Below are 12,714 nucleotides of genomic sequence, written 5' to 3'. Positions count from 1 at the left end.
TCCTTCCCAGGAGACTGGAACGTGGGAAATGAGAAAGTGTAAGTCGACGTGTGACACTTTTCTCCAACCTTTGCTTTCACCTGCTTCCTGACACCAGACTGAAACACGTGCTATTCTGGCACGCTGCGCAGACTCGAAGTTTGCAGGACGGCATGACACGAACGACCAGGACAACAGGAGCCTGGTCTCCTCTGTGGAAAGCAGGAGTCTCCCTGGGTGGCTCTTGGAGCAAGTTCTGGTCTTATCTTGTAATTTGGGAAACAGCATTTCATGCTATCTTCGTATTTATTTTCCCATATTAGACTCTGTTTTTACAGCGGTAGACTGAGGGAACATGACTTTCGGCTTCACAGTTTTTTTTTTCTTTTCCGATCACAGTTTGTTTAAAATGTACCACTGAATATGAACACAGGAGCCCAGCTACAGGTATGTCAACCTTCGAAATAAAGTTTCTACGGATTATCTCATTAATTCATTGTACAAGCTTTTTTTGTTTTTTTTTTCTTGCCAATAGCACTAAAAGTGACATCATTTCAACCGGAGGGGTTTCACTGCTTTGTTTCATCTGAGTGATATTTGCTCTAGTGCTGCTAATACCTGACTTTTGCTGTATAAACAGTTTCAGTGTTTCTGTGAGGCCACACAACATGCTTTATAATGACATGGCTGACTAAAGCTGCCTTTTATTCTGCTAACACCCTGCAAATACTGTTGACAATACTGCCTCTCAATTGTTTCCTCCCACAAAATCTGCTGCTTATAGCACAGGCACCAAAGGCCTGCTTTTCCAATTGCACTGTGCTGGCATCAGGTTAACTAGAAAGCACAAAACAAATGGTGATTAAAAAAAATAGGAACAGTATACATTCTGTGTATTTACACATGTTTTTAGAAACTTCAGTTAGTTGCAAATCTGAAATGATACAAGCCACTCCCTGCAATAGCCTCTATCCTATGGAAATGCAGCTTAAGACATGACTGTTAAGACACTGAAGAAATGGGGTTATGTGGAGAGCCCATCTGAGTCAGAACTTTGTCCAGCCACTGCAGCGGCCCATGAAGATGAATCTCAATCCAGCAGGGGGTGCTGGTGACATCCTGACGATGATACTCAGCGCCCCAACCCTGAAAAACAAGAACGGAGCTGAGTGATGGTGCCACACTTACACTCAGCCTCCAGAGCCCCAGGCACAGCTCAGCAGGGGCAGAGCCGACACTCCAGGGTAGCTCCTGAGACCTGAGACAGAGAGAACATGGCCTCTACCTTCCTGTAAACACGGGTCAACTCTCGCACCAACCAGATGCCTTCAGATGAATCCAAATCAGTAAATTCCCTCGCAACTGCATACTCGGATCTAGAGAGGTTCTGGCACTCCAGTCACATGGGAAGCATTGAAAAATCATTTTCCCTTCCACAAAGGAAGAAACTTGACCTTTTGTTCACCCCTTCATGCCCAGGACAGTGTTTTGCTGGTTACTGCAGACCAGTGACTGGACCTGAAAGTCGTAAAGACAGAACTGGAAGGCGCTCTTGGTTTTTCAGGGCTGATTATCAAAGCTTGCTTGTTCTCTCTCGTTCTCTCTCTCTCTCTCTCTCTCTCTGGTTCACCTGGCAATTTCCCTTTTATCACCATTCAAAGGAGAGACAGTAAAAAAATTTTTTTAAATAATTTGCATATTTTTCTCTATATGTTATACACCAATGAAAAGATATTTCAAAATGAAGGGATATCACAGCCAAGTCAATCAGTTTTGTGACTGGGAGTGATTCTCTGTAGAGTTTTTTACAACTTGGATTTCAACACAACCATGCTGCCTGATCACATTTTACTTTCACTACTGAGAACCTCAAGGGGACCTGTGATGTCCCCAGCAGTCACAACCTACCCTCCAGTCCCCTCTTTCATGTCCCCCTCTTAGGTGACTGCTCCTCCCCACTAAAACCTCCAACTCCTTTTCCCCTGTCCATACCTGCAACTGATGGATTTATTTTGTATTTTAACGAGAAAAAGGAAGACATCAGAAATAAGAGTTTCCACAGGACCTGCACCCACATACTTGGCCTTTCTACCTCTTACCACAGATTAATTATCTATGTTTCCAAATAAGCTGATCCACCCACTTATGCACTCTCAGACCTGCCTTCCCAGAGACATCATTCCAGCAAATCTTCTCCTCCTCTCCTGCAATCTTTTGCATCTACTATATCATTCCCGTCAACATATGAACACACTGAAATATCTTCCATCTGAAAGATACTTCTCCACCCCCACCAGCTACTACCCTATGTCTTTATCCCCTTTCTGGCAAAAACCCTCAGAAGAGTCATCCACACTGGCTGTCTCAGTTTGTCTCCTTCCATTCTCTCAAATCCATTCTGATCATTTCACCCCAGCCGCCAACAAAACTTTTCTTGTCAAGATCAAAAAAGGCCTTCATATTGTAAAAATGAATTATTAGCTCTCAGCCTTTGTGTTACGTGGGTAGCATTTGATTTAGTTCATCACACCCTCTCATCAATGCACTGTTTTTTCTTGGCTTCCAAAGCACCACACTTCTTGGTCTTATTACTACTTCACTGGCTGGTCTCTCAGTTTTCTTTGCTGATTCTGTCCCTTCTGTCCCATCTTTAAATGTTGAAGTGTCCCAGGGCTCAGTCCTGGAGCCCCCTTTCTTCTCTATTTTTATTTACTATTTATTATTATTATTATTACTTTTGAGACGGAATCTGGCTGTCACACAGGCTGGAGTGCAATGGTGCGATCTCGGCTCACTGCAACCTCTGCCTCCCAGGTTCAAGTGATTCTCCTGCCTCAGCCTCCCAGGTAGCTGAGATTACAGGCATGCACCACCACACCTGGATAATTTTTGTATTTTTAGTAGAGATGCGGTTTTGCCACGATGGCCAGGCTGGTCTTGAACTCCTGACCTCAAGCAATCCACCCACCTTAGCCTCCCAAAGTGCTGAGATTACAGGCGTGAGCCACCACTCCCGGCCCTTCTGTTTAAACTCAAACCTTTGGTGTTCTCATCCAGACTTAGGGAGTTAAATACTGTCCCTTTGCTGACAATTCCCAAACTTGTATTTCGGGCTCAAATCTCTTTCCCCGAATCCAGACTTACATCGAACTGGCTACTCAGCAACTCCACTTGAATGTGGACAGACATCTCAATACACCTGCATCTTCATCTTGATTGAAGGCAACTAACTTCGTCTTCCTCTTTTTCTCACCCCCACGCCTCATCCGCCTTCACAATTCAGAATCCCTCCACTTCTCACAGCTGTACTGGATCCCTCCAGGTGAGGGCGACTCTCATCTGAATATTGCAATAGCCTCCTAACTGGTTTCCCTACTTGCAACCTTGTCTGTATAATACCTATCCTCCACACGGCAGGCAGGGCGATCCTTTAAGAACAGAAGTCAGATCATGAAAATGCTCTGCTCCGATCCCTGCAAAAGCTCGCCACCTCCTCAGAGCCACCGATAAACTCCAAGGAGTGGCTCAGGAGGCCTCGCTGTGCTTCCCTGCAGCTGCTCTCATCTCGCTCCCCCTGCTTATTAGGCCCCAGCCACACTGGCCTGCCTGCTCTTCAGAATTTCCAGGTGTACGCTGTTGCCTTGCTCTTCCCTTTGTTTCTGCTCTTCCTCCAGAAGTCCCTGGGCCTAGCTCCATGTCTCCTTCCAGTCTCTGCTGACCTGTCACCTTTTCAGTGAGGCCCACCCTGATGTGCAGATGACTCCCACTGCCCCCGTGCTCCAATTCCCTTCACCCTGCCCCAGACTTTCTCTTTCCATCCTTCTTCTGTGTTATGGCTGTTGTTTATTATCTCTCTCTCCTTCCTAGAATATTGGTTCCCTGAGGGCAGAGATCTGTGAGTGAACATTGCTATGTCCCACACGCCTGGCTGCACATGGTAGGTGCTCAATAAATATTTGTTGACTGACTGAATGAGTCCTAGAATCGGTAAAAATCAGAGCTGAAAGAAACCTTAAAGAGATCTGATCCATTAGCCCAGTGGTAGCTACAGTTGCTCATCTCAAATGTTTAAAAAAATGATCTATAGTTATATTTACTATGTATTTATTTTAAAAGTTCCTGCAGTATTAGGAACAGGTTTGTCTTCTGTGTCAATTGTGTAGCTTTATGAATTTAAATGTTGCCTATCTGAGAAATGTATCTAGTTATCAGGAAAATCAGATTTGTATATAAGCTTATATTTAATTAGAGTGAAATAATTACCTATGAGATATTGGCATTTCATCCTAATTTTAAAAACACAGACCTGGACAAAAAAAAAACTGTATGATTCAAATGATGCCCTCTGCCATTTCTAAAGCAACAGAACATTTGAAAAGATTTCCAAGTTATTTGTTAATATAACTTTGTAATAGATGCTTTTAAAACACTAAATTTGAATGAAACTGCTTTGTCACCATGAAAGAGAAATAATTTCAAGCAGCTGTTTTTTAAAATTGGAAACGATATTGTTCTTAGTTTTTAAATAATTACTAAAATTATAAACAATAAAAACAAAATTTGAGTGTAGAAAAATTCTTTGTCATGGTAATTTTAAAGTGCTAATAAAATGTACTTTGAAAAAAATGCCTGGAACAAGCCATGCTGATTCCTTGGATGGAGGCATGGCAGTATGAAAACTGTCACACATACCCGGATACTCTGATAAGCCCAGATTTTGAAATATTAGACTGATTTGCGAGTACTTTGCAACAGATAAAATAGCAGGTGGTGAAACTGAAAGCTTTTGCTTCCATATACAAACCCAGTTGTTTTTCCTTCCCACTAAGAAACTTCCTTGATTCTCCAGCCTTCATAGCAACCTTAACAAGATTCGAGAAATTCAACAAATACTCATCGACAGAACATATACTACTCTCAGAATTAATCACACCCGCCTCATGTTTCTATTCCAGATTGTTTATACCTTCATAACACTACTTAATTTACTGTCTTGTATTAGAACCAATCCTGCCTATTTTGTAGCTTATTCATAATTATTATCCCCTCCATGTGCCTGTATGCTTTCTAAGAATAAGGAGAGTATCTTACTGAATTCAGATAAATTCGCCAACATTCACTGAGTGATAATAGTGCTTGGCAATTCGAAGGATGGAAAAATCTCTGTTGCACTAGTCCTGTAAAATTACTGTTGTTACTTTATCATCTGCATTAAAAACAGAGAGCCACCTTACTTGTTTTTCCTCAAAAGTAATGTGCCAGAATTTTCATATAATTGCTAAACAACACAGTTTATACTCAAAGAGGAACTCCTCCTAAAAACAACAGAATTCAAAAAAAATTGCTTTTGGGCTGGGCGTGGTGGCTCACACCTGTAATCCCAGCACTTTGGGAGGCCGAGGCAGGCGGATCACAAGGCCAGAAGTTCAAGACCAGTCTGGCCAATATGGTGAAACCCTGTCTCTACTAAAAATACAGATATCAGTCAAGCGTGGTAATGCACGCCTGTAGTCCCAGCTAGTTGGGAGGCTGAGGTAGAAGAATCGCTTGAACCCGGGAGGCGGAGGTTGCAGTGAGCCAAGATCATGCCACTGCACTCCAGCCTGTGTGACAGAGTGAAATACCATCTCAAAAAAAAAAATTGGTTTTGTCTATCTGAATTGACTGCAGAACCACCACATCAGTCAGGGTGCTTTTTTTGTTTTGTTTTGTTTTTCACTGAACATTTTATAATATGATAGCAAGCACTCCTTACCTTAACAAAACTCATCCGGATAGTGCACATCTTGGTCAGTTCATACACAACTTCAAAGCCGTGGTGAACTGACTGGGCCAGGAGCTGAGCGAAGAGCTGGTTGTTGAAGACCTTGAGGCTGCAGCCGCTGGGGATCTTGCAGACGGTGGCTGGGTGGAAGCCGTGTTGATAGTTGCAGTTCCAACTCTGCACAAAGATGCTGCTGTCACTCACACACTCGGCATACACCTCTCCTCCGACGTAGTACAAGTGCACACCTGCAGACACAAACACACAGCCTTCCTTCACATGCCCTTTCACAGCGTGCCTCTCCCACTGATTCCTGAAACCCTAGGAGATGTGACTCTTCCCTGTCAGGTTCATTGTCAGATCACTGATCAGATGAATGAGATGTGTGACCTAAATACCACTTAGTTTAATTATAATCTGTGCTTTTTCCATAAATCCATTTAAAAGTGGATTGCAGCCGGGTGCAGTGGCTCATGCCTGTAACCCCAGCACTTTGGAAGGCTGAGGCGGGCAGATCATTCAAGGTTGGGAGTTCAAGACCAGACTGGCCAACACGGTGAAACCCCTGCTCTACTAAAAATACAAAATTTAACCAGGCATAGTGATGGGCACCTGTAATCCCAGTTACTCGGGAAGCTGAGGCAGGATAATTGCTTGAACCTGGGAGGCAGACGTTGCAGTGAGCCAAGGTAGCGCCATTGAACTCCAGTCTGGTGACAGAGCAAGACGTCATCGCAAAAAAATAAATAAATAAAAGTGGATTGCCACGCATGTTAACAATCACCCCCAAGAACCAGTCAGTAAGGTCTCATATACTATTCCTCCCATCACTCCTGTTTATTTGTTCCAAAAATAAGGTTTTGTAATATTAGAAATGAACTGAATATATCATGCGAAAAAATCAAATAATCCTTCATGTACATATACAAATTTTAATTTTTTTTTTTTTTGAGACAGAGTCTCACTCATCACCCAGGTTGGAGTGCAGTGGCACGATTTCAGCTCACTGCAACTTCCACCTCCCAGGTTCAGGTGATTCTCCTGCCTCAGCCTCCCAAGTAGCTGGGATTACAGGTGCCTGCCACCACGGCTGGCTAATTTTTGTTTTTTAGTAGAGACCGGGTTTCACCATGTTGCCAGGCTGGTCTCAAACTCCCGACCTCAAGTAATCCACCTGCCTCGGCCTCTCAAAGTGCTGGGATTACAGGCATGAGCCACCGCGCCCAGCCTACAAATTTTAAAATTTAAAACTGTACACAGTTAATATCATGAAAATGTTACTTAAGTGCACATATTAAACCCACTTCAGTGGAGACAATAAATGACGCTTTAAAAATTTACCAACACTTAGAAATCTGTTTCTCTTAACAAATACCTCAGAGACCTATTTCATTTAAGTTTGTCATCCACTAATATCAATCATATAAATAATGTCTATTTTTTATTTGTGAACAGTGAAATTTCTACATTTTCAGATACGGTAATATAAAAACTCATAAGCAAAATATAGCCTATATCACTTCATCTAATACTCTTGGAATTAAAGTTCAAAAGAGCATCCTGAGGCTAGGCGCTCACACCTGCAATCCCAGCACTTTAGGACGTCAAGGTAGGTCAATCACTTGAGATCAGGAGCTCGAGTCTAGCCTGGCCAACATGGTGAAACCATGTCTCTACTAAAAAATACAAAAATGAGCTGGACGTGGTGACACACGCTTGTAATCCCAGCTACTTGGGTGGCGGAGGCTGCTGCAGTGAGCTGAGATCACGGCACTACTGCACTCCAGACTGGGCGACTGGGTGAGAGTCCACCTCAAAAAAAAAAAAAAGAAAGAAAGAAAAGCATCCTGAGAATGTTGCTGCTCATGCTAATTTCCATTCCAAATTAAATTTTAGTTGATTCTTTCCCTCTAAATGTCTGGGTTTGAGATTTAATATAAATGTATAGCAAGGGACTGATGTTAGAAAAAAATGAAGAAATTCTAGTCTAGTGAATATTAAGTAACAGAACAATTTTACTCCAACTTTTGATGGGAAAAAAGTCTCCAGCACTAGAAGTCAATGTGATTACACATATGATCACTGCAGTTAAAAGGTGTTTGTAGAAACAATCCAGAATATACTTATATATTTGGGGTCTCCTCAAAATGAAATTGTGAAAGTTTTAAAGAACAGAACTTACAGCTTCCAGGGCTGCTCAGGGCCCCGTGTGCATAACTTAGAATGTAGGAAACATTACTGATGTAGCTGCTGGGAGTTTGTCAGGTCCTAAGTAGCACTTGACGCAGTTCTGCATTATATGTGATTACATCCCACCATATTTATTGTTTCCTTTTCCCTTAATACAATTTTAGAAAAGAACAATTTTTAGTAGTATGTATCCCAACCACATCATTCTGAAGCAACTGAGCCAGGGTCGCACAGCTAAAGCACAGCCCTGGATATCCAGGCCACGATTGTCCTGTCACTGCTTCTCCTCTTCCTCAGCCAGAGACTGGCTCCCCTTCTCCGCTTCCCTCAGCCTTCCTCTCCCTCCTCTATCTCATCGCTGCTACCCACTCTCCTGAACGGCCTTGGGCCCTAACCCCAGGGCCTAGGCGGTGGTGCCAGGGGGCAGAAGGATGGTCCTAACTGGCTGGGAGAGTTACTTGGCTGGACCCTCACGATCATAAAGAGAACCCCAGGCTGGGGCAAAATGCAAACACCGCCTCCTACAACCACCCCTGTGGGCTCCAAAGGGGAAAGGCCTGCCTTGTGGGGGTGGGCAGAGGTTCTTTCAAGAGGGAAAGCCGGTAAAGGAGCCAGAGTGGAGCTGCTAAGGATTTAGTCGATATGTGAACTGAATGACCTTCAAACATATAATCCTCTCAAAACCTATTACATAAGATAAATACGATTTTTTTGTTATGTGAGTCTGGTCTTTGGGGGTTGGTTTTCAATCTGTTCAGGTCATCTGCAACCACAGTCCACTCTGGTAAAGCTACCAACGCAGAGAAGAGCCTGGACAGGTAGGCAGTCATCCAGCACCCTGAGAGAGAAAAGCAGAGCCAATGGCACCAGCACGCGGAGCCCGCCCAGAAACACCAGGAAAGGGTGGAACCCAGCCTCAGGGTGAAGGAGGCCGGATTCTGGCTAGAGACACCATCATCTGAGGAGGAGTCAAGCAGGCCAACGATGTTATTTGCATCCATCTGGTAGGCCAAAATAGTAGCTTTAAACGCTGGTGTCAGATTCAAGATCACCACAGAGTAGAACAGTGGTTCTTAAACCTTAGCTTGCAGTAAGACCACTTGCAGGGCTTATTAAAACAGATCACTACTTCAGCAGGTCCAGGGTGAGGCCGGGTGACTTGCACCTTTTTTTTTTTGAGATGGAGTTACCCTCTTGCCGCCCAGGCTGGAGTGCAGTGGCGTGATCTCGGCTCATTGCAACCTCTGCCTCCCGGGTTCAAGCGATTCTCCTGCCTCAGCTTCCCGATTAGCTGGGATTACAGGCACCTGCCACCACGCCTGGCTAATTTTTTGTATTTTTAGTAGAGATGGGGTTTTGCCATGTTGGGCAGGCTGGTCTCGAACTCCTGACCTCAGCTGATCCGCCTTCCTCGGCATCCCAAAGTGCTGGGATTACAGGCATGAGCCACCACACCCAGCCAGTGATATTCCTTTAAATGGTACAGGAAAAGCATGAACATGTCCAGATTTTACTGCAGCCTACATTCTGACAGTTCTTGTATGAAATGCTTAAAAGAGACATCATACCTATCATTGTTGCCATCAAATATGCCATTAATATGTTCATTATTGTAATTAAGAAGCATTAGAAGCTTCTGGAAGGAAAAGCTAATGTCACAATCCTGCAGCCTGTTCTAACTCCTAGCAATAAGGAATAAATGCCCCAAAAGAAGTACTGCCTGAGATCATAAAGAGAACCCTGGCGATGCGGCCCTCAAGCAAGTTCCACCCACATCTTGAACTACGTATGTGCTTGGGCTGTGTCTTTCTTCATCTGAACTTCTCACTTGAGTGTGACTGCCACCCACTTTTTATGAGATCAGGGAGTGTGGAGTCCTGTGTTGTGGTTAATGAGGACCAGAAGAACCCTGGGTTTAATTTGGGTCTGCTGGGTCGAACTACAAAAGGGTGTCCCCTTTTAATCCTCTTCTGTTGTCTCGAATGACAGGAAATGGCTGGGAAGAGGGTAGGTTGGGCAGGCTGGTGAGTGTGTGCCAATCTCTGGACTCTACTCACAGAGGAGGAAGTCGGTGTCCCCAAGTGGAAGGAAGGTGCAGGGATACCCTCCTCACCGGGAGGGGGGCAGGAAGATCACCATAAAAGGCAGAGTGTCCTGCAGAGAATGCCGAAGCCTCTCCACAACGCTTAGGATAAAACCTAAACATCCCAGCACAAGCACAGCAACGCCTCCTCCTGAGTTTGTAATGAATCTTTCCCTTGCCTTTGTTGCCTTTTCTTCTGCACAGCGATTTTAGAAGCTTTAAGAAAATATAAATATTTCTGAGTGTAATAATGGTATTTTAAAAAATTTCTTATATAGTTAGATATAAACTCCAATAGATGGGAAAAAGGATATGAAGCCTGAGATTTGCTCTAAAATATTCTAGCAAAAATACTGTAGAGCGATAGATGAAAAAGAATGGCACAGAATGTGAATCTTTATTGAAGCTGGAGATAGTAAAATGAAGACTCATTGTATTCCCCCGTTTTCCTAGTTCAAATTTCCCACAATAAAAAAAGTTTTAACGGGTGGTAAAAAAAAAAATACTAATAATATAAATATACAGACTTCCAGATCCACACCAGGGCCTAGGTCAGAGGATGGAGTCAGGTCCGCTACAGGACTGTGCCTATCGTTGTGCACTGCACAACCACTGCAACCCAGGGTTTGCCTCCTAGTCTTCAGAGCTTTGTGTAATTATTACAATCCTTTCCCAGCAGATGGCAGTAGTTTCTCTTGAGGAAGAGGCATCTTTTCCTAACTCACACAAAGTCATCACTGGGCTGACAGCAAGGCTGGTCCGCTAAGACTGTCCCTGATGACTGAGTCTCTCGGCACAACACGATGAACAGCTTGTTTGGGTCCGACTGCACTACACGGCATGTTCCATCACTGCCACTCAAACACGCGGCCACTCCGCCTGGACTGCACAGTGAGGTGTCTCCCTTACCACTGCTGCTGCCTTCCAGAGCATCCTTACACACCACGCGCACCCCATCCTCACAGGATCGAGAAAGCCCACTATAGAAAATTTAGAAAATATGGACAGAAAAGAAAAATCAGCCACAAATCCACAGCCCATAAATAATCAAAGCTAATGTCTATTATATACCTTTCAGTCTTTTTTATGTGTTTTTGAGACAGCCTCCTGACTCGTTGGGGCTACAGATGCACACCGCCACACTCAGCTAACTTTTTTATAGAGACAGGGTCTCACCATGTTGCCCACCTGGTAGTAAACTCCTAGGCTCAAGCAATCCACCCACCTCGACCTCCCAAAGTGCTGGGATTACAGGTGTGAGCCACCGTGCTCAGCCATGTGCATTTTCAAGAAGAAAATTGGGATCATACTCTACAGGATGTTTTATAACTTGTTTTCAGTTAATAATATCTTGTGAATATTTTCTCAGGATATTAAGTATTCTGCAACATCAAGTTTAATGACTGTAACAGTGTGACATCGCATCCTATGTTAAAATGCTTTTTTAGGATTTGCTTTTTGTAACATGAGAAGCCTTACATGTGTTCAGAGGTAGAACAAAAGGACTATTTTGAGACAGGGAAATGAAATCCATTGGGAAAGGAGGCAGCCCGTATACCACCTGGACATGCAGACCCTCGGCCCAAGGCGTTTGAACCAGAGTGACTCCGTCTTGAGTAGAAGCTGGGTAAAATAAGCTAAGACCTACTGGGCTGCATTCCCAGACAGACAGGCTTTCTAAATCATAGGATGAGATAGGAGGTTGGCACAAGATACAGGTCATAAAGACCTTGCTGATGAAACAGGCTGCAATAAAGAAGCTGGCCCAAACCAAGATGGAGATGACAGTGACCTCTGGTCATTCTCACTACTACACTCCCACCAGTGCCATGACAATTTACGAATGCCATGGCGACCACATAGGAAGTTAACCTATATGGTCTAAAAAGGGGAGGCATGAATAATCTACCCATTGTTTAGCATATAATCAAGAAATAACCAGCTGGGCGCAGTGGCTCACGCCTGTAATCCCAGAACTTTGGGAAGCCAAGGCGGGCGGATCACCTGAGGTCGGGAGTTTGAGACCAGCCTGAGCAACGTGGAGAAACCCCATCTCTACTAAAAATACAAAATTAGCAGGGCGTGGTGGCACATGACTGTAATCCCAGCTACTCAGGAGGCTGAGGCAGAGAATCTCTATTTTTTTTTTTTTTAATTATTATACTTTAAGTTCTAGGGTACATGTGCATAACGTGCAGGTTTATTACATATGTATACTTGTGCCATGTTGATGAGCTGCTCCCATCAACTCATCAGCACGCATTAACTCGTCATTTACATCAGGTATAACTCCCAATGCAATCCCTCCCCACGCATGAGAATCTCTTGAACCTGGGAGGTGAAGGTTGAGGTGAGCCAAGATCGCGCCATTGCATTCCAGCCTGGGCAACACGACGGAAACTCGGTCTCAAAAAAAAAGAAAGAAAGAAAAAAAAAAGAAATAACCATAAAAATGGGCAACCAGTAGCCCTCGTGGCTGCTCTGTCCTTGGAGTAGCCATTCTTTATTCGTTTCCTATCTTAATAAACTTGCCTTCACTTTACTCTATGGATTCGCCTCAAATTCTTTCTTGTGAGAGATCCAAGAACCCTCTTTTGGGGTCTGGGTCAGGACCACTATCCGGTAACACCTCTGCAAGGAGCTGACTGATGAAACCCTTATGTCAGGGTAATTCCTTTCATAAAACAGGAAGAATTAC

The 12,714-nt window shown here is 43.9% G+C and overlaps 1 protein-coding gene across 2 annotated transcripts in view; it reads right to left on the bottom strand.

The window, feature by feature from the left end:
* Positions 1-369: 369 nt before the first annotated feature.
* SMAD9 (SMAD family member 9) overlaps positions 370-12,714 on the bottom strand; it is a 33,620-nt gene continuing 21,275 nt past the window's right edge. The window contains exons 4-5 of one of the 2 annotated variants that reach the window (XM_011992996.1): positions 5,735-5,991; positions 370-1,125 (exon numbers count right to left, since the gene is read on the bottom strand). In XM_011992996.1, the coding sequence (XP_011848386.1) occupies positions 982-1,125; positions 5,735-5,991 (401 nt within the window). In that variant the 3' untranslated portion in view covers positions 370-981. The remainder of the gene's footprint in view (positions 1,126-5,734; positions 5,992-12,714) is intronic. The other variant, XM_011992995.1, reaches the window with a different exon arrangement.

The sequence above is a fragment of the Mandrillus leucophaeus genome, unplaced genomic scaffold (assembly GCF_000951045.1).
Source record: "Mandrillus leucophaeus isolate KB7577 unplaced genomic scaffold, Mleu.le_1.0 Scaffold421, whole genome shotgun sequence".
Lineage (NCBI taxonomy): Eukaryota > Metazoa > Chordata > Mammalia > Primates > Cercopithecidae > Mandrillus > Mandrillus leucophaeus.
This window is presented reverse-complemented; position numbering and strand designations above follow the sequence as displayed.